This window comes from Sciurus vulgaris (genome assembly GCF_902686455.1).
Source record: "Sciurus vulgaris genome assembly, chromosome: 11".
Taxonomy (NCBI): Eukaryota; Metazoa; Chordata; class Mammalia; order Rodentia; family Sciuridae; genus Sciurus; species Sciurus vulgaris.
The window spans coordinates 92,428,226-92,450,487 of record NC_136472.1 but is presented as its reverse complement, the minus strand read 5'-3'; the positions used below and the strand labels follow the sequence as shown (position 1 = coordinate 92,450,487).

At 34.8% G+C, this 22,262-nt stretch overlaps 1 protein-coding gene across 2 annotated transcripts in view; it reads left to right on the top strand.

Moving 5' to 3' along the window:
• MTMR2 (myotubularin related protein 2) overlaps window positions 1-22,262 on the top strand; it is a 120,713-nt gene that overhangs the window by 88,809 nt on the left and 9,642 nt on the right. For both annotated transcript variants that reach the window (XM_079101960.1, XM_079101961.1), the window contains 7 exons: window positions 1,128-1,222; window positions 1,489-1,599; window positions 3,461-3,562; window positions 4,596-4,679; window positions 6,435-6,584; window positions 7,318-7,506; window positions 19,781-19,966. In XM_079101960.1, the coding sequence (XP_078958086.1) occupies window positions 1,128-1,222; window positions 1,489-1,599; window positions 3,461-3,562; window positions 4,596-4,679; window positions 6,435-6,584; window positions 7,318-7,506; window positions 19,781-19,966 (917 nt within the window). The remainder of the gene's footprint in view (window positions 1-1,127; window positions 1,223-1,488; window positions 1,600-3,460; window positions 3,563-4,595; window positions 4,680-6,434; window positions 6,585-7,317; window positions 7,507-19,780; window positions 19,967-22,262) is intronic.

The following is a 22,262-nucleotide window of genomic DNA, read 5'->3' as shown; positions in this document are numbered from 1 at the left end:
CTTTATATAATGAAGGGTTAATTTAATTTTAAAACTTTTCCCCTAAATGAAATACTTTGGAAATACTGGTTAAAAATTTATCTCATACTTGAGCCTTCCTAGGGAATCATTTTGAAGGCTAGAAATGATTGTTGAAAAATCATTCTCAATTCAAATTCCATACAAAGTCCTTCAAAGTGATGAAAAAGAAGCAAAGTCAGGAAGTTGGAGTATCTTATTAAACGTATTTCATGACCCTAAGCATTTCCAGAAGCCCCTTGAAAGGTTCTTAAAAAGTTGTGGCTCCAAAAAATTGTACCTTACTTTCTTGGAATGATAAAGAAATTGCTTTATGTGCTGATTTACTATAATAATGGCATAGCAATTATTTGTATTTTAAGATTTAAAAAAAACCCTCATATTGGTCATTTTGACCCCTCTGCCATTTTAAATAGTATTTTCAATTTGTGGTTTCTGAGTTTCCTGCTTAATCAATTAATGCATGCTTTAAAAAGTAAAATGTCATGTAGATTCATTGTTTATTTCTTATTAAAACATTGCTCATGATCATTTCTCTACTAAGTTGGATGTCGTTTGATTGGTCGGAAATATATTCCCTTACAATATTAAATTGTTTTGTGTACCTTTCTTTTCACCTACAGTATCTTCCCCAGGAATATAATCAGATCAGTAATTTCTGATAATTCTATATTTTGGGTATTACATTTTTAGAGATATATTGACAAACTGGCCAGGCCAGGAAGACCAAGAGATGAGCAAAGTGATCTAGAACCTGAGAAGATAAATGCTTACAGTGCTTCCGTACATTATATGTTATTGCCCTCATTACCAGTACTCCTCTGCCCTGCTACTGCAGTCATCACATCTGATTTATTTCACAGACATAGCAGGAATCTCTCTTTTCTTCTGTTTTGTCTCAGTGGAAGAGATACACTTCCACCTCTTTAGACCTTTCCTTTTATTCTACATTCTTCCCCCAGATTAATGGTTGGAAGCTTGGATTAGGTTTTTCAGGTCTGTTGGAATCATTGAGTATATGGTTTGTAGGCATAAATCACAATAATTTTGCAAGATGAGGAAGCTGTTTTCAGTAGCATACAATGTAAATTGAATGTTTTGCTTTTCAGCCAAAGATGTAACTTACATCTGTCCATTTACTGGTGCTGTACGAGGAACTCTGACTGTCACGAATTACAGGTTATATTTCAAAAGTATGGAACGGGTAAGACTCGTTGGATTTGATTTTTGTATTTATGTGTGTGTGTTGTTTGCAGCCAGATTTGTTTACTTGTGATCATTTTTAATTAAAGAATTTCCGAATGAAATTTCTTTCTTCTTTTTTTCTTCTTTTGGTACTGGGGATACAGAACCCTAGTGCCTTGACATGCTAGGCAAGTACTTTACCACTGAGCTACATTTCCTATCCTCTGATTAAGATTTCTATCTGTAATTATAACTGTGCTTAATTTTATTTTTTCTTTCTTTTAGGACCCGCCATTTGTTTTAGATGCTTCTCTTGGTGTTATAAGTAGAGTAGAAAAAATTGGTGGTGCTTCTAGTCGAGGTGAAAATTCATATGGACTGGAAACTGTGTGCAAGGTAAAATTTATAACTTGTACAACTTTATTTGGATTAAAAAGTTTTCTGCTAAATAGAACCTGTACTTGGAAACTGGTTTTCAGAATACCAAATGGATCTTTTACTAGAAATATCTTTCTAGTAAAAGAAAACTTTTACATTTACCACTAAGTAATACCATGTCCCACTTCCCAGGTGATTTTTGTTGTACTTATTATAGCCCAATTAGCATCCAAGCACATTTCAATTTCAGATCACATTATTCCTTTATTTATTATTATTATTTTTTGCTGTTCTACCAGTGCTTTAAGTAAAAGAAACAGCACATATATAAATTAAAATACTTTCTTGTGATAATTGTCAAGGTTTTGTGAATCTTGTATTACATACTTAGTAATTATTTTCATGTTTTTCATTATACACAGAAGGGCTCTGTGAGTGTAATAGCTGTCAGCCATGTCTCAAGCATATTGTTTCTTGATCACTTTTCTGTAGTCAAGTAGTAAAATAGAACATAGAAGAGAATATGAAACAGACTGACTTTAAAATCTTCGTCATTTTAAATATATTCTTTTCTATGGAATCAAGACCATTACAGATAAACATACTTATTTATAGGGCTCCTGCTGTGATTGATACTTTCTGAGACCTCTTGTAGCTAACAGAAATTCTGAGTATCTTTATTAATTATAAAAATATTTACTGAGGAAAAATAAAACCTCATAAGATCTCAATTTTAGTTCCTACATATGGATATTTTGAAATACAGTAAATTTAGCATTCTGATTTTGGACCAGATTTGTAATACACTTTTAAAAAAATTTTTTTTCTAGTTGTAGATGGATACAGTAACTTAATTTATTTTTTTTGTGTGTGTGTGTGTGTGTGTGTGTGTGTGTGTGTGTATTTGTGTTTTAATGTGGTGCTGAGAATTGAACCCAGTGCCTCTCATGTGCTAGGTAAGCGCTCTACCACTGAGCCACAACCCCAGCCCTGATAACAGTGTTTTATTTGCTTCTGCTTTGTGGGTGGAATAGTATGTTCTGTTCCCATGTTTGGTATTACATTATGAGATGTAATAAAGGTATTTTGAATCCTGCCTAGGTTATAACATTTAAATCAAATGAATAGTCTTAAAGATTCTTAATCTCTTTTTTTCTAAGTGCTCTTAAGATATCAATAAAACAGAACATGAATATCTGAATTCATCCTAAGCATAGAAAATTAGAGTACACATAATGGAAGACAGTCCTGGTCTTTAGATAAAACTATAGAGCCTGGATAATATCAGCCAAACTATTCAGAATTCTCCTGCTAGTAGGTGGAACTTGACTTTCCAGTGGACAGAAGGTCTCTGGCAGTTTGGTTCTCTTAGTCTAAGAGAAGGGGATTTATCGAGAGAAGTTCAAATGAAAATGAATTCTGGGAAGAGAGTAAAGTAGGAAAATGATCTCCAGATACCATGGAAAGTAACAACAGTTAATTAGGTTTAAACAGGGAAGTTCATGACAGGAAATAGGCATTCGCAGGGAAGGACATATGTTGCCAGTGTGCCCTACTCATGATATTAAGCTTCAGATGCAGTATCTGTAATTTCCAGCCCTTATGTCAATTTCTGCCTCTTACTGGCCAATGTTGAGTTCACAAGTCCATAAGCATAGCCAAATTTTTTGCCCTCTGAATTCTGCCTTGTTTTAGAATGTCTTGTGTTTCTTATTTCTCTCAATGAACCATTATACATTTGCCTGCTTCCAGAAGTTACTGTATATTTTTCTATCCCATAGTCATAGATCTTATCATTTTACAAGGTAGTTCCACATCAACTTATTTTCATTAAATAAAAAGTGAACAGTGATTAATTTGTATCCAAAATATTTTCTAGGATATTAGGAATTTACGATTTGCTCATAAACCTGAGGGGCGAACAAGAAGATCCATATTTGAGAATCTAATGAAATATGCATTTCCTGTCTCTAATAACCTGGTAAAATATTTCTTATCTTTGGAAAATATTATTATTATAATTACTGGTATAAGTAAACTTGATTGGGCTATCTAGAATTTCTGCATTTATGTCCCTGCTTTGACATTTAACCAGATATATAGTTTAAGTTAATCTAATCTCTTGAGCCAATTTCTTTAGATATGAAACGAGGAAGCTGTACTAGTTCATTTCCAAGGTCATTCCAGCATGAACATTCTATAATTATATGATCTTTCTATCCAGGATATTTCCATGATGAAAAGCTGTAATTGAACTTCATTAGGATTTGAAATTTCAAATTCATAGGACTTGAAATGTTTTCAGTTGGGAGCTCCAGTTAAGATTAGCAATTTGGGAGGGAAGCAGAGTGAATAATGAGTTTCTACTACATGCCATTGGGAAGTTTTGTGACAGTGTTAGGTATCCTCATTTATGTAATATTTTTTTACTTCCACAATAGCCCTATTTTCCCCTGTTTTAGAGGTAAAACCAGGATCAAGTATGCATTTGACTCAAAGACATAGCTAATAGAGAATAGACTTTGGAATCAACACTGGTTCTCTGACTCCATTTTCAACTTTTTTTTTTTTAACATTATACTTGTTTCTATCATTATGTCTATAAAAATGATAAATTGAAAGCCAAAAAATAAAAACCTTATTCTATGTGGTTTAGAAAATATAGCATAAACTTAATAGTTGATTAATTCTATCAGAAAATGCCTTTTTAAAAAATGTAATGTTTTTATTATTTTTAGAAATAAACCTACAAAAAGCTACCAGTATATTTGAAGGAGATGTGATAGTAATTTAGCATTTGGTAATTTTGTGTGTGGGGTCTGTGTGCTTTCTATACTTTAAAAAATATGTAAAAAAAATACATTTTCAAATATAAAACAAAAACCAAAACAATAATAGAAAGTGCTGATATAAAATATTCTTGAAGATATGTAAATGAAAACTTTTGAGTATAAGGATGTATTCTATTCATTACCTTCTTAAATAGCTCTTTAACTCTGCTTACTATTTTGTAGCCTCTTTTTGCTTTTGAATATAAAGAAGTATTCCCTGAAAATGGGTGGAAGCTATATGATCCTCTTTTAGAGTATAGAAGGCAGGTATGTACTACTGTTTGTTTTAGGTTTAGTATTCTATATATATATATATATTATTTTTTTTTTTTTACAAAGAAAACTTGAGGGGTAGAAGTAAACAACTTTTTAGAATTTTGTTTTGTTTTTGTTGTTACATGAAGGTTAATCCTGATTGTTTGGCTTCCTTTCATTTTCTCTGAACTCTGCTTTTCAGGATATGCCAGTGATTTTTTATTTATCTTTCCTTTTGTAAGAGGTTTCAAGTATTAGTTTATTTAAAAATGTCTAATAGTTGTAAAGATAAAAATAAATATAGATAAATTTTAATTTTCTTTATACCATCCTGCATTATTCTTTCAAATTTTCCTTTTGGGCATGCTATAATTTAATTCCAAAAACATTTCTTAATAATTCTACTCCTTATAATTTAGCTCCATATACAGTTTTGAAAATTTTACATCTTCACAGAGAACACAGTGTACTTTCTCTTTTGTTGTGTCAAAGGATAGCATTGATTAATTATGGTCAGTGACCATAATAAGAATAACCCCTCTACATTTTGGCATTAACGTATGATATTTTTATATTATTTTATATGCAGATCAAACTTTAACTGCTGTTTGGTAACCTTCTCAAGTATTTACTGTCCTACTTTGATTCAATTTAGTTTGATAAGTATTTACTAATGCCTGCTTGCCCCTTTACTATTTACTTTCTAGTTCTTCACCAGTATTAGCAACTTTTGAAGGAAACATCTATTATTTCATTGAAATTTTTCATACTCAGTGGGAAGGCACTGCATTTATTTCGTCATGTTGTATCCTTAGGATGTAGCAGTGCTTGGCATGTTGCACATAGTATCTCTTGAATAAATAAATGAATGAATGAACCTTAGGAGAGTATTCTGCTTATAGTATGTGCTCTATAAATATTTGTTAAGTAAAAAATTGTTTTATTAACCAAATCATGTGGCATGCCCATGTGCCTGTGCATGTGCCTGTGCATGTGCTCTTGCGCGCGCGCGTGCACACACTCACACACACACACACACACACACACACATAAATATACATACACATATAGATACCAGGCTTTTCTTAGATAGTTTGTAAATATTAGTTAATTTCATCTTTATAATTAGTTACCAATATTATCTGCATAGCATATGAGTGAACTGAGGCACAGAACATTGAGTAATCTGCCCAAAGCAACACAACTAATAAGTGTGGAAACCAGGATTTGAATTCAGGAAATCTAACTCCAGACCTATGTTCCTTACCATTATCCTTTGTGTCCATTATCAAAATCAGTTTTTTAAAAATTGGATTTCTGTTGCTAAGAGACTATTACTTCTTGTAGAGCAAAATCGTCCAGAGTAGCTATAATAAAGATTTCACCTCTTACTGAGAAATGTATTTGTATTAATCAGATAATTGGAAGAATACAGTTTTAAAATTGACTCTAATTGTAACTGAGGACCATATTTACATTTAGGTATGACTAAGGGAGCATCTGCAGTTAGTTCCTTTCCTTGACTGTCACAGACTTGCATTTTACTATATTTAGTGACTTAACATTAAAATTTTGGTACAAAAATGAACACAGAGCCTTACATTAGAATATCTCATCCCAAAAGCATGACCACCATAGTCAGACTGCTATTCTAGCAGTTTCAGAGATGGATAATGGAAATATGAGAGTTTGAAAAGGATGGCTACTATTGTGGTTTCCTTTAATATTTCAGTTAATAATTTGTGTTATATTTTATTTCATGTGTAGGGAATTCCAAATGAAAGCTGGAGAATAACAAAGATAAACGAACGATATGAGCTTTGTGATACATACCCTGCCCTGTTGGTTGTACCAGCAAATATTCCTGATGAAGAATTAAAGAGAGTGGCATCCTTTAGGTCAAGGGGCCGCATCCCAGTAAGTATGATGCTTTGATGAGAGTGCCAAAGTTTCAGTAATCTGCTTCATGCTGAGATTAATGAATTGGAGAATTGGGTGCAGAATAAAAATATCTAAACCTGCAAGTCTTTAATTGAGATATTGGAACTGGAGTTATTTAATAAAATGAAAAGTGTTAAATTTTAAATAATAAAACTGCAAAATCTAAAAAAAAAAACAATTGCATGGTTCTTGACAGTTTTTGCTGTGTATTACTCACTGTTTCTTTATATTATATATTCTTTAGTCAAAATGATAAATGTTCTTTTCCATTAATTCCAAGAAAGAAGAAAACTTTACAAGTTTATAATGAATAACTGGATCTAGAAAGATCATCTCAAATTACTTTAGGTACAGAATTTTCATAGATTCTGAAAACTTCAGAGTTGGGCAGTTTTACTGATAAAAAAATGAAACTTTAAAAGCAGGCTAAGTACTTAGCCCTGTTTTAATGTATTTTCTTGTAAACACAGCACTTCCAAATGAACAGTGACTTACATAAATCATTATGTGATTAAGAATTAGACGAACTTTTGCACATGCTGGAGTTGGCTTGAAAGATAATGATTTTTCTGAATAGCATGAGCTGTCCTTTTATGGCTGTGTGTTGGTTTTAGTTAGAAAGCAGAGCTTTGGAGAGGACTGTTTTTAATGGCATTAAAAACAGAAAAGCATGTAAAGAGTATGTTGGAACATTTTCACCTTCATTAAGGTTTTATCATGGATTCATCCTGAAAGTCAAGCCACAATCACTCGATGTAGCCAGCCCATGGTAGGAGTGAGTGGGAAGCGAAGCAAAGATGATGAAAAATACCTTCAAGCCATCATGGATTCCAATGCCCAATCTCACAAAATCTTTATATTTGATGCTCGACCAAGTGTCAATGCTGTTGCCAATAAGGTGAGATTGTCTTTCAATACTTAAGAATGTAATTATGGTATCTTGAATCAGATGAATTAGACAGGAGCCATAGTGTAGAAAAAAGTAGAAAACCACCAGGCCCTTCAGGAGTTTCTGATCTTGGCTCTTCTATTTGATGATGTGATAATGTGATTTTGAGTTAGTTATTTAATCTTCTTAAGATTGCAGTTTACATGCATTATAGAAGAATTAGTTAATACAGATAAGCAAAAAGAAGAAAATAGTTTTAAACACTCCAAACTCTGTAACTAACTATACAGAGTTTGCTTATACTTCCAGACCAGTGTGTATACACATGCACATTTATTTGAGACAAACTGGAATTTTAGTTCCTCTTCTTAAATATTAACACTGTCTATTTCTAGGTCAGTAGAAATTCATCTATAATATCATTTTAAGCTATGATAATCAATTATACCAAAGCATTGTTGGATACTTATGTTTTTTGTTTGCTTTTTGCCATTAGGAACAGTGTTTGGACAATCACCCTTTTAATTAAATTGTGAAACACATTCCTTATTATTTCCATCCTGCTTTGCTTTTTGAATGCATTGTGAGATCCAGGTATTCTTTATTAAACTGTAAATATATTCCTTAAAGGAGATGAGGAGGAGCATGGCCTCCTAAATCATTAATTCTTTAGTTATAGGGCATAAAAATAAAATGAGATCATGTGTAAATGAAACCCTTAGTGCAAGAACTGGTATATATTCTTATCGTAATTGCTATTCCTCCCTAAGCTTTATGGCATGGATAGGCAGGAATGAGACTTAGGATTATTTTCTAGGATCAGAGGAGAAAAATATAGAACAGAAAAGTTGACAGGGTAAAATGTTAGATTCTTTATCTTATTTTATAAAAAATCATTCTTACACAAAACTCACTGTACACAGTCCTTTTTAATTTACAAAAGTATAGATCCTTATTACTAAGGTTGCAGCACATTTTTTTTAATTTAGTAAAACCAATTTTTTTGTTTTTTTTTTTATTAAAAATCATAAATTTACATAGGGCAATGTTGTTTGATTCATTCTGTTATTTTTTTCCTTCCCCCCATCCCTCCTACCCCTCTTTTCCCTCTATACAGTCCTTCCTTCCTCCATTCTTACCACCCTCCTTATCCCTGACCCTAAACCTAACCCTAATCCTAACGCTAACCCCTCCTACCCCCCATTATATGTCCTCATCTGCTTATCAGCGAGATCATTCGTCCTTTAGTTTTTTGAGATTGGCTTATCTCACTTAGCATGATATACTCCAATTTCATCCATTTGCCTGCAAATGCCATAATTTTATCATTCTTCATGGCGGAGTAATATTCCATTGTATATATATGCCACAGTTTCTTTATCCATTCATCAACTGAAGGGCATCTAGGTTGGTTCCACACTCTGGCTATGGTGAATTGAGCAGCTATGAACATTGATGTGGCTGTATCTCTGTAGTATGCTGATTTTAAGTCCTTTGGGTATAGGCCAAGGAGTGGGATAGCTGGGTCAAATGGTGGTTCCATTCCAAGCTTTCTGAGGAATCTCCACACTGCTTTCCAGAGTGGCTGCACTAATTTGCAGCCCCACCAGCAATGTATGAGTGTACCTTTTTCTCCACATCCTCTGCAACACCTATTGTTGCTTGTGTTCTTGATAATCGCCATTCTAATTGGGGTGAGATGAAATCTTAGGGTAGTTTTGATTTGCATTTCTCTTATTACTAGAGATGTTGAACTTTTATTCATATATCTATTGATTGCTTCTACATCTTCTTCTGTGAAGTGTCTGTTCATTTCCTTAGCCCATTTGTTGATTGGATTATTTGTATTCTTGGTGTAGAGTTTTTTGAGTTCTTTATAGATTCTGGAAATTAGCGCTCTATCTGAAGTATGAGTGGCAAAGATATCCTCCCACTCTGTAGGCTCTCTCTTCACATTACTGATAGTTTCCTTTGCTGAGAGAAAGCTTTTTAGTTTGAATCTATCCCAGTTGTTGATTCTTGCTTTTATTTCTTGTGCTATGGGAGTCCTGTTAAGGAAGTCTGATTCTAAGCCAACAAGGTGCAGATTTGGACCTACTTTTTTCTTCTGTAAGAGGCAGGGTCTTTGGTCTGATTTCAAGGTCCTTGATCCACTGTGAGTTGAGTTTTGTGCAGGGTGAGAGATAGGGGTTTAGTTTCATTCTGTTGCATATGGATTTCCAGTTTTCCAGCACCATTTGTTGAAGAGGCTATCTTTTCTCCATTGCATATTTTTGGCCCCTTTGTCTAGTATGAGAAAATTGTGTTTATTTGGGTTTGTGTCCATGTCCTCTATTCTGTACCATTGATCTACCTGTCTATTTTGGTACCAATACCATGCCACTTTTGTTACTATGCAGCATATTTTCATTTATAGTAGAAGCTTGATGAATTACTGTGTGACAAATGCTCTTGTAACCATGACCCATGTCAAGAATTAAAACTTTGCCAGCCACAGTAAGGCCTAAATGAATGCCTTGCTCCAATCAATTTCACCTTCTACCCCTGGCAAAAGTAATGACTCTAATTTTCAAATAATTATTTCCATGCATTTATTTATGCTTTTATTACCACAATATGCATTCATAGACTTTTTTAGTCTTACCTTTTCAAATATTGTACTCAATAAGTTTCTTAGTCTGCAGTCTTTCCTTTACCCACGTGTTTCTTATGTTTTATCTGTATCGTTCTCACAGCCCAGACTTTGCTGATTTTATCATAATGTGGTTCATCTCTCTTCTGTCCCCTGAATTTCTGTCATATGAATCCAGAGGTTTATTCAGGTTTAGATTCAGTCCCTTTGGCAAGACTGTAGGTGGTACACCAAGAGGCACGTGGGATTTTAGCAGCTATTGATGCTGAGTGCCTAGATACATTAAAACACTATTGTTTGCAAAATGGTTGATGTTCTAATTTGGGCTATTAGTTGAATTCTTTCTGTGAAGAGATACTTTCTCTTATTTATATTTTGGATAATTAGTTAATTCATATAAAAAAGACAGGATAAATGCTTGATTCTTCTTATTTACCTGTTTTCCCAATAGTGAATTTACTCTTATCATCCCCTTAAGGGAAGGGATTTATTAAAGTATCACTATTCATAATTAGCATTTTCTAATCTTTTACAAGTATACCTTTTTCAAAGTAAAAAATTGTCTCATCTTTGGTCAGAGGCAGCCTTTTCAAGTTATCTTCTGAGTTCTTTTCATATAGCCATTGTAATTACTGTGGTTTGGATAAGTGTCTTCAATCCATGGCCCTTTTGGGAGGTGGAACCTTTTAGAAGTGTGAACCTACTGGGAGTTTTTCAGGTAATTGGGGGGGCATGTCCTTAAGGGGAATGTGGAATTTTGGCATCTTTCTCTTTTCACTTTCCTGCCATGAGGTAAATGATTTTGCTCTTTCATGTGTTCGTGCCATGATGTGTTGCATAAGCACAGGCTAAAAAAAGTGGAGTTATCTCATTATGAAGTCAAACCTCTAAAACTGAGCCAAAGTAGACTGTTTCTCTTTATAAGTTGATTATCTAAAATATTTGTTATAGTAACAAAAAGCTGAGTGCCATAAGAAGCAGTCTGGTATAATAGAATTTACCACATTTCATCAGAAAATCTTGTACATATTCTGCCTCAGACAGAAAGAATCATTTCTCCACGAAGTACTGATTTCTATTGGTAGGAAATGGTATTTCAAACCATGATCTTTTGCAAAGGCTGCCCATTTATTAACTGGCTTGGTTCTATTTCTAGGTCTTTTCAGTACACAGGTACTTTGTATTATATCTGCATTGTCACAGCATATAGCCTTTATTCTTTTCTACACACATCTTTCCCTTTGACATTTCGTTTCTACAAGTAGCTGAATACACTCACCTTTTGGTATCTAGTGATTCTGCATTCACAGATTCAATTCTCTGCCGATTGAAACTAGTTTTTATTTTGTTTTGGTTTTTGGTACTGGGTATTGAGCCCAGAGGTACTTTACCCCTGAACCATATCTTCAGCCTTTTTTATTTTTTATTTTGAGACAGGTTCTCACTAACTTACTGAGGGCCTAAGTTGCCGTAGCTGGCCTCAAACTTCTGATCACTCCTGCCTCAGCCTCCTGAGCCGCTGGGATTACAGGTGTGTGCGACTGTGCCCAGCTGAAATTATTTTTTAAAAGTTGCATCTATATCAAATAAGTAGATTTTTGCTTGTCATTATTCCCTAACCAGTATAGCATAACAACTATTTGCTTAAAATTTACATTATATTAGGTACTAATATATAATTAGGTACTAAGTCATCTGAAAGGAGATGTGCACAGGTCATGTGCAAATACCATGTCATTTTATGTAAGAGACTTTGAGCATCCATGGATTTGGGGGTTCTTGGGGGATCCTGGAATAGTTCTCTAAGGATATTAAGGAATAAGGATATGTATTTTTTTAAAGCACTTTTATCCTTTTGGGACATAATGTGATGCACAGAAACTAAGTTCTATATAAGTTTTCTTTTTTAAATTTTAAAGGATATTAAATGTGCTACAAAGAGGAAAATATTTCAAAGAAGTTCATGGTGATTTGGCAAAGAAAACCACCAATGACCAACTTATACAATATGAAACCAAGTTTTCATAAATGAGATTTGGTTAATGGAGAGACTCCGTAAAAAGCAAATTTTTGAGGGTTTTGTTTTCTGATTCTAGATTGAATGATCTAAAACTCCATGGTTATTTAGTATCAAGTACTGATTGATACTAAATGGTTAGATGATGGTTAGATTGCTTAGAAAAGTAATTCATAGTCCTAGTTTCACAACCATCAAGGAATATCAATCAATACTATATGGTTTCCACTCTTTTAATTCACATGATGATTTTTGTTTTGTTTTGCTTTGTTTCTACTGGTGATTAAAGCCAGGGGCATTTTGTCACTGAGCTACGTCCCCAGCCCTTTTTATTTTTTGAGATTCTGACTGAGTTGCTTAGGGTCTTGAAGCTCCTGAGATTGGCCTCCAACTTGTAATCCTCCTGTCTCAGTCTCTCAAGTTGCTGGGATTACAGGCATGCCCCACCACAACCTGCTCTCTTGACTATTTTTTTTTTTTAAAGAAGGAATTCATATTTATTGAGCATATATTAGATGCTACATAGCTGGGTTCTTTACATTCATAACTTCCCAAATGACTATTAGCATTCCCATTTTATTTTATTTTATTTTATTTTATTTTATTTTATTTTTTAATTGTTTTGCTGTGCCAGGGATTGAATCCAGGTGTTCCCAGAAACAATCTTTTTTTAAAAAATTTATTTTTATTGTAAACAAATGGGATACATGTTGTTTCTGTTTGTACATGGAGTAACAGCATACCATTTACATATTTATACATTTACATAGAGTAATGATGTTTGATTCATTCCGTTATTTTTTTTCCTTCCCCCCTACCCCTCCCACCTCTCTTTTCCCTCTATACAGTCCCTCCTTCCTCTATTCTTGCCCCCCTCCCACTTCCCATTATCTGTCATCATCCCCTTATCATCTAGATCATTCGACTTTTGGATTTTTGAGACTGGCTTATCTCACTTAACATGATATTCTCCAATTTCATCCATTTGCCTGCAAATGCCATAATTTTATTATTCTTTATAGCTGAGTAATATTCCATTGTATATATATACCACAGTTTCTTTATCCATTCATCAATTGAAGGGCATCTAGGTTGGTTCCACAGTCTGGCTATTGTGAATTGAGCAGCTTTGAACATTGATGTGCCTGTATCTCTGTAGTATGCTGATTTTAAGTCTTTGGGTATAGGCTGAGGAGTGGGATAGCTGGGTCAAATGGTGGGTCCACTCCAAGCTTTCTAAGGAATCTCCATACTGCTTTCCAGAGTGGCTGCACTAATTTGCAGCCCCACCAGCAATGTATGAGTGTACCTTTTTCTCCACATCCTCTGCAACACCTATTGTTGCTTGTGTTCTAGATAATCGCCATTCTAATTGGGGTGAGATGCAATCTTAGTGTAGTTGTGATTTGCATTTCTCTTATTACTAGAGATGGTGAACATTTTTTCATATGTTTGTTGATTGCTTGTAGATCTTCCTCTGTGAAGTGTCTGTTCATTTCCGTAGCCCATTTGTTGATTGGGTTATTTGTATTCTTGGTGTAGAGTTTTTTGAGTTCTTTATAGATTCTGGAAATTAGTGCTCTATCTGAAGTATGAGTGGCAAAGATATTCTCCCACTCTGTAGGCTCTCTCTTCGCATTGCTAATAGTTTCCTATGCTGAGAGAAAGCTATTTAGTTTGAATCTATCCCAGTTATTGATTCTTGCTTTTATTTCTTGTGCTATTGGAGTCCTGTTAAGGAAGTCTGATCCTAAGCCAACAAGTTGAAGATTTGGACCTACTTTTTCTTCTATGAGATGCAGGGTCTCTGGTCTGAATTCAAGGTTCTTGATCCATTGTGAGTTGAGTTTTGTGCGGGGTGAGAGATAGGGGTTTAGTTTCATTCTGTTGCAAATGGATTTCCAGTTTTCCCAGCACCATTTGTTGAAGAGGCTATCTTTTCTTCATTGCATATTTTTGGCCCCTTTGTCTAGTATGAGAAAATTGTATTTATTTGGGTTTGTGTCCGTGTCCTCTATTCTGTACCATTGATCTACCTGTCTATTTTGGTGCCAATACCATGGTGTTTTTCTTAATATTGCTTTGGAGTATAGTTGAAGTTCTGGTATTGCGATACCCCCTGTTTCATTCTTCCTGCTAAGGATTGCTTTAGCTATTCTGGGTTTCTTATTCTTCCAGATGAATTTCATGATTGCTTGCTCTATTTCTGTAAGGTACGTCATTGGGATTTTAATTGAAATTGCATTGAATCTGTGTAGCACTTTAGGTAGTATGGCCATTTTGACAATATTAATTCTGCCTATCCAAGAACATGGGAGATCTTCCCATCTTCTAAGATCTTCCTTAATTTCTTTCTTCAGTGTTTTGTAGTTTTCATTGTAGAGATCTTTTACCTCTTTGGTTAGATTGATTCCCAAGTATTTTTTTTTTTTTTTTTTTTAGGCTCTTCCAAATGGGGTTATTTCCCTCATTTCCCTTTCAGTTGTTTCGTCGCTTGCGTATAAAAATGCTTTAGATTTATGTGTGTTGATTTTATAGCCTGCTATTTTGCTGAATTCATTGATGAGGTCTAGAAGTTTTCTGGAGGTGGTTTTTGGATCCTCTAAATATAGAATCATGTCATCCGCAAATAGTGACAGCTTAAGTTCCTCTTTTCTCTTTGTATCCCTTTAATTTCTTTGGTCCGCCTAATTGCTCTGGCTAGAGTTTCGAGGACAATGTTGAATAGAAATGGTGAAAGAGAACATCCTGTCTTGTTCCCTTTGTTAAAGGGAATGGTTTCAGTTTTTCTCCATTAAGAATGATGTTGGCCATGGGCTTAGCATAAATAGCCTTCACAATGTTCAGGTATGTTCCTGCTATCCCTATTTTTTCTAGTGTTTTGAGCATGAAGGGGTATTTTATCTTGTCAAATGCTTTTTCTGCATCAGTTGAAATAACCATATGATTCTTATCCTAAAGTCTATTGACATGATGGATTACGTTTATTGATTTACGAATGTTGAACCATCCTTGCATTCCAGGGATGAACCCCACTTGATCGTGGTGCACAATTTTCTTAATATGTTTTTGGATACGGTTTGCCAATGTTTTGTTAAGGATCTTTGCATCTATATTATCAAGGATATTGGTCTAAAATTTTCTTTCCTTGATGTGTCTTTTCCTGGTTTGGTTATGAGGGGGATATTAGCTTCATAGAATGAGTTCTGTAGGGTACCCTCCTTTTCTATTTCCTGGAATACTTTGAGAAGTATTGGAATGAAGGTCTTCTTTGAAGGTCTTGTAGAACTTGGCTGAGAATCTGTCTGGTCCTGGGCTTTTCTTGGAAGGTAGGTTTTTAATGGCTTCCTCTATTTCATTGCAGGTTATTGTTTTGTTTAAATCATGTATGTCCTCCTGGTTCAGTTTGGGAGGAGCATATGTCTCTAGAAATTTGTCAGTGTCTTCGGTAGTTTCTATTTTGTTGGAATACAGATTTTCAAAGTAGCTTCTCATTATGTTCTGTATCTCAGTGGTGTCTGTTGTGTATTTCCTTTTGCATCATGAATTTATTAATTTGAGTCTTCTCTCTCCTTCTCTTTGTTAGTGCGGCTAAGGGTTTGTCTATTTTGTTTACTTTCTCAAAGAACCAACTTTTTGTCAATTTTTTGAATAGTTTCTTTTGTTTCAATTTCATTGATTTCAGATCTGATTTTAATTATTTCCTGTCTTCTACTACTTTTGCTGTTATTCTGTTCTTCTTTTTCTAGGGCTTTGAGCTGTAATGTTAGGTCATTTAGTTGTTGACTTTTCTTTTCTTGAGTGCGCTCCATGCAATGATTTTTCCTCTTAATATCGCTTTCATAGTGTCCCAGAGATTTTGATGTGTTGTATCATCGTTCTCATTGACCTCTAAGAATTTTTTAATCTCCTCCCTGATGTTTTTTGTTATCCATGTTTCATTCAGTAGCATATTATTTAGTCTCCAGGGGTTGGAGTAATTTCTCTTTTTTATTTTGTCATTGACTTCTAGTCTCAGTCCATTATGATCTGATAGAACACAAGGCAATATCTCTATTTTTTTGCATTTCCTAAGGGCTGCTTTGTGGCATAACATATGGTCTATTTTCAAGAAGGTTCCATGTGCTGCTGAGAAGAAAGTGAATCCGCTCGTTGATGGATGCAATATTCTATATATGTCTATTAAATCTAGGTTATTGATTGTGTTATTGAGTTCTATGGTTTCTTTGGTTTGATTTTGTTTGGAAGATCTATCTAGTGGTGAGAGTGATGCGTTAAAGTCACCCAGAATTATTGTGTTGTGGTCTATGTGATTCCTGAAATTGAGAAGGATCTGTTTGATGTACAGGGATGCACCATTGTTTGGTGCATAAATATTTACTATCGTTATGTCTTCCTGATATATGGTTCCCTTAAGTAGTATGAAATGTCCTTCTTTATCCCTTCTGACTAACTTTGGCTTGAAGTCCACTTTATCTGATATAAGGATAGAAACCCCTGCTTTTTTATTGAGTCCATGTGCATGCTAGGTTTTTTCCATCCTTTCACCTTTAGTCTGTGGATGTCTTTTTTCTATGAGATGAGTCTCTTGCAGGCAGCATATTGTTGGGTCTTTCTTTTTAATCCATTCTGCCAGTCTATGTCTTTTGATTGATAAGTTTAGGCCATTAACGTTCAGGGTTATTATTGAGAAATGATTTGTATTCCCAGTCATTTGGCTTATTTTTGGTTTTTACATTGGCTTGGTTTCTCCTCTGAGTGGTTTTTCTCTAAGGTAGTTCCTCCCTTTGCTGACCTCCATTGTTGTTTTTCATTTCCTCCTCATGGAATATTTTGTTGAGAACATTCTGTAGTGCAGGCTTTCTATTTGTAAATTCTTTTAACTTTTGTTTATCATGGAAGGATTTTATTTCATCTTCAAATCTGAAGGTTAGTTTTGCTGGGTATAGGATCCTTGGTCGACAACCATGTTCTTTCAGAGCTTGAAATATATTGGTCCAGGTCCTTCTAGCTTTTAGAGTCTGGGTTGAGAAGTTGGCTGCTATCTGTATTGGTATCCACGTATATGTAATCTGATGCTTTTCTTTCGCAACCTTCAAAATCCTCTCTTTATTTTGAATGTTAGTCATTTTCATTATAACGTGCCTTGGTGTTGATCTGTTTTGATTTTGTGCATTTGGTGTTCTGTAAGCCTCTTGTATTTGATTTTCCATTTCATTCTTCAGGTTTGGGAAATTTTCTGATATTATTTCATTGAATAGGTTGTTCATTCCTTTGGTTTGCATCTCTGTGCCTTCCTCAAGCCCAATAATTCTAAAATTTGGTCTTTTCATGATGTCCCATAGTTCTTGGAGATTCTGTTTATGATTTCTTACCATCTTCTCTGTTTGGGCAACTTTATTTTCAAGATTAAATATTTTGTCTTCATTGTCTGAGGTTCTGTCTTCCAAGTGGTCTAGTCTGTTGGTGATGCTTTCCATTGAGTTTTTTATTTGGTTTATTGTCTCCTTCATTTCAAGGATTTCCATTTGGTTTTTTTTGAGAATCTCTATCTCTTTGTTGAAATGATCTTTTGCTTCCTGCAGGTGCTCTTTCAGTTTATTGGTATTATCATTCATTGCCTGCATTTGCTCTGTTAACTCATCCTTTGCTTCGCAAATCATCTTAATCATGTATAATCTGAAGTCCTTTTCTGATATTTCTTCTAACATACTGTCATTGGCTTCTATTAATATAGAATCTAGATTTGTTTGGATCGTTTTCTTCCCTTGTTTTTTCATGTTGTTCACGTATCTTCCTCTCTAGCAGTGCAGATCTGGGGTATTGCAGATTTCCCCCTATAGGCTTATAGTGGCTCTATAGGTTTCCAAAACCCTTTCTTTAAGGGGAGATCAATATTAGCAGTGCCCCAATCAGACACTATGCAATCCTAAATCAAATAGCCCCTATGGGGACACTAACAAAATTGTCATAGTAAACAAAATGAGTTCAAATATTTTATCTTCTGTAAAACAAACAGGTTTGCAATAAGGTCTGCAGTTTCTAATGGAGGAGAAAGAGGATGCAGAGGGATGTAGAATGTGGCTGTTAATGGGATAAGAAAGGAATATACAGAAATTCTAGAAAATAGAAAGTGTGAAAGTGTAATCAAAAGAAATCGGATGTTAGCATGCAAAAAAGGGAGAAAGAGACTCTGAGGGAACAGGTAAACAAAAGGAAAAGAGAGCAAGAAAAGTAAAGAAATAAAAACAAATTTTTTATAAAGGAGAAAAAAGAAAATCTACAGTATAACAGTCATATACTAATGAAACCTCCCAGTGTTCAGTAGCCTGATGCATGAGAGGTACCTGAAAATGTGCTTCAAGCCTCCAGCAGGCGTCTCAGGATGGGATTTGCCCCACCCAAAGATCAGAGCTATGGCTTCCAGGATTATCCAAGATGGCCGCTCTGGCTTCGAAATGTGTTGGCAAATGGGGAGCTGCAGCTCAGGGGTGTACACGGGTCAGCTGCAGGTCCTGGAGAAGGGATGCAGTTTTTCCGGCAGGGGTCCTGGAGGTCCGGTGTGTTTGGTGTGGTTGTGGGATCCTGGAGGCCATGTGCAATTAGTCGGTCTGGGGTCCTGGTCATAGTGTGCAGTCAATTGGTCTGGGGGTCCTGGCAGCAGGGAGCAGTCAGTCGATGTGAGGGCCCCAGAGGCAGGGAGTGATAGGTTTGGCTGAGGTATCCTGGAGATGAGGCTCAGTCAGTCCGGCCAGGAGTCCTACGAGGCCTGGCTGTTGTCTCAAAATGGCGGCAGCCACGTGTAATCAAACCTGCAGGTACTGTAACAGTGAACTTCCACGCAACAGCAGGCAGCTGGTGCTCCACTGGCAGTCGGCGATCAGTTTGCTACCTGTTGTCAGATGATCGGGAGGTGAACCTTGTGCATTGGCTGATGGATAGGTGTAAGGCAGGCAATGGACAGGCGAGAGGCAGGCAAATGGTGGATGATAGGAGCCTGACAGTGAGCAATCTGCCAGGAATAAGGATATTAAAACCAATGCAGAAACTTTTTTCTTTTTATCTTTCTAGTCCCTCCCCTCTTTGGAGGTATTCTGAAGTTGTTCTCTAGTAACTATTTCAGCATGGGAACAACATCTGAGTAGTTGCATAGTTGCATACTGATAGCTTTTTTTTTTTTTTAATAATTGAAAGTCAGTTTTACTTTATATAAAGTACTCGGCTCAGTTGATTTTCCTGAGTACTGAAATACATTATTCCATTTTCTTTTGGCATAGTTTCAACAAGTTTGATGAAAAACTAAAACTTTTTTTCATCTAAGCCCCTGATTTTGTTTGAATATCCAAATGATTTTAAACAGTTTTTTTCCAGATTATGTCTTAATGTTAGGTGTTTTATAATTGCTACTTAAGGAAGGGTAAGTACATATTCTTGTTTAATAAAGAACATGAGGTGTATAGCATGGTTGTGCTAAGTTGCCTTCAGTCATGTACATTTTCCCATGGGGTTTTCCTGGGCACTAGTAATAAGCATTTTCTTTCCTGTCTTGGGATATTTCACAGAACTTTTTTATGATGTCCAGAGATAATGGATATATTCACTTATGATATCCTGTGATATGTGCCTCTTTCCAGGCAAAGGGTGGAGGTTATGAAAGTGAAGATGCTTATCAAAATGCAGAACTAGTTTTTCTGGATATCCACAATATTCATGTCATGAGAGAATCATTACGAAAACTTAAAGAGATTGTGTACCCCAACATTGAGGAAACTCACTGGCTGTCTAACTTGGAATCTACTCACTGGCTAGAACATATAAAGGTATGTGATGAGTTACTATTTCTCAAACAATGACTTTCTCTACCCTTTTGTTTATATTGGCTCTTATAATTGAAATCAGCATGAAGATACCTTTCTAAACAATGAAAAGTTGATAACTGCTTTGCTAGAATTATTTAAAAAAATTTTTAGATATATTTTTAGTTGTTGATGGACCTTTATTTTTATTCACTTATATGCAGTGCTGAGAATCGAGCCCAGTGCTTCACACATGCTAGGCAAGCACTCCACCACTGAGCCACAACCCTAGCCTGATAGAATTACTTTTAAATTTGATGTTTGTTAAATTTCCTGTGTTGTGTGTAACATTTCCTGTGTTGTGCTTTCAGTTATGTTGTACTTCTTTATTTCCCTCTTTCTGATCCTGTCTGAATTCTACTCATCCTTCTGATCCTAGTTCATATTTCATTTCTTCCCTGAAATCTTTGCAGATTGTATGCATTTCATTTTCTCTGAACTCCAAATATTCATTTTTCTTTCCATTTAATTAGGTAATACCCCATTGCTTTTGTAGATCAAACAACATATATTGTTACCTCTAGTGCCCTAGATTAGATAAATCGTAGTTCTTTTTTGTCCCCTGAGGAACCAGGGCATCACAGAATAGATGCCTAGTAAATACTTGTTGTATGATATGAGGTTAAAACCATCCTGCTCAGAGAAATAAGGTAGAGTACTTGAATGAAGAATACTGTTTGAGTGTTGCATCACTTGGAGAGCAACATGTGAATACTAATTTACCTAACATGCTAATTTAATGTTTACAGCACCAAACTATTTTAGTTAATATAGTTTATATTATATGTATGAATAAATTTTTTTTTCCAGTATGGTATAAATCTCAGTAATATCAGGGTATTTTACACCAGATACAACATTCTCTTGAAAAGGCTGGCTATAACAGAAACAAGTTTTCATAGGGGCGAAAGACATAACAGTCTGACTGGACTTTCTCCTCTGCCAGTCCTTACACCCACAAAGAAGGCTTACCTACCATTTTCTTCAGATCGCAACTCAAATATAGTATTTGCCCTTTCCCAAACACTCCATGCAAAATAGCAGGTCTCCCAGTACTTTTTATATCCCCTTGCAGATTTTTGACATGGACAACCTGACATGTTGTCTTTTCTGCGCCTGTCTGGACTTCCCCAAGTAGAATTTCAGCTTCTAATATTAAGCAGGTTCTTTGTTCTCTGTTCATTGCTTTATTTTCTACCTAGAACAGCATCCGTCACATAGTTAGGGACCCCATAACTATTTATGGAAGAACTAAGTTACTACTCTGGATATAACCCTTCCTGATCAGTCTTAACTAAGACTTTGGGTTAATGATTCTTATGTGTGCATATATATTTGCATAATAGATGACTTATTTAAAAGTGACTTATTTAGAACTATTGTAGAATGGGGCCATATACATACATGTATTTTTTAAATGGTCATAAATAATTCTGATAGAGTCAGGATTGAGATTGCTTTAGAGTGCCCTATTTCCAGAATATGCCTAATAATTATGTTGAAAGTTTAGTAAGTCTGTTTTCTTTCATTCTGATCTCTGCGATGCCATACTTTTCTTTAATTATGATATTATACAGACATTGCAGAGAATGCTGTATTGTCCATTTTTAAGGACAGTTTTTGTGTTTCCTTTCTTGGTTACGTCTAATTCAATTTTCACTCAAGACTTCAAAAGGTAAGTTATTTTGCAGAGTTTCTGCATATGTATCAAAGGGCTGAAATTAGATACCAGATAAATTGGCATATTAATCCAATGAGAATTTTGCTTATTAAAGAAAAGTAGCTTACTCTAAAGTTTATACTGTGCTAATTTTGTGCTGTGTGATATATAAAAATCTCTGTAGTCTGTAACAAATTCTATACAATATTAGAAAGGATCAAATTTTATTCCTGTTAGGTACACTTGGTTAAGTGTAAGCATTGTTTTAAAAGAAAGATAAGGCTTCAGCTGGTCTAAAAATATGATATAGAAATATTTGACGTTTCTTAGAAACAGGTAACTCTAGAATTTAACTCTTAAAAATCTTCCTCATACTTTTCCTTTGTTTAGCAACCAAAGTTTATCATTAATTTGGGTATTTTATTGTGCAAATTAATAGTCTATGAGATTTTCTAGTTTTAAAATCAAATGTATGTGTCTTTTACCATTTTCAAGAATTCTTTTTAGGAAGGGTCACTCATTTTTTTTCACCCCATGTTGGTGTCCCTAAGAAAACTACATTAGTAAAATTTTTAGAAGTATTTAATTTTTTAAAAATTT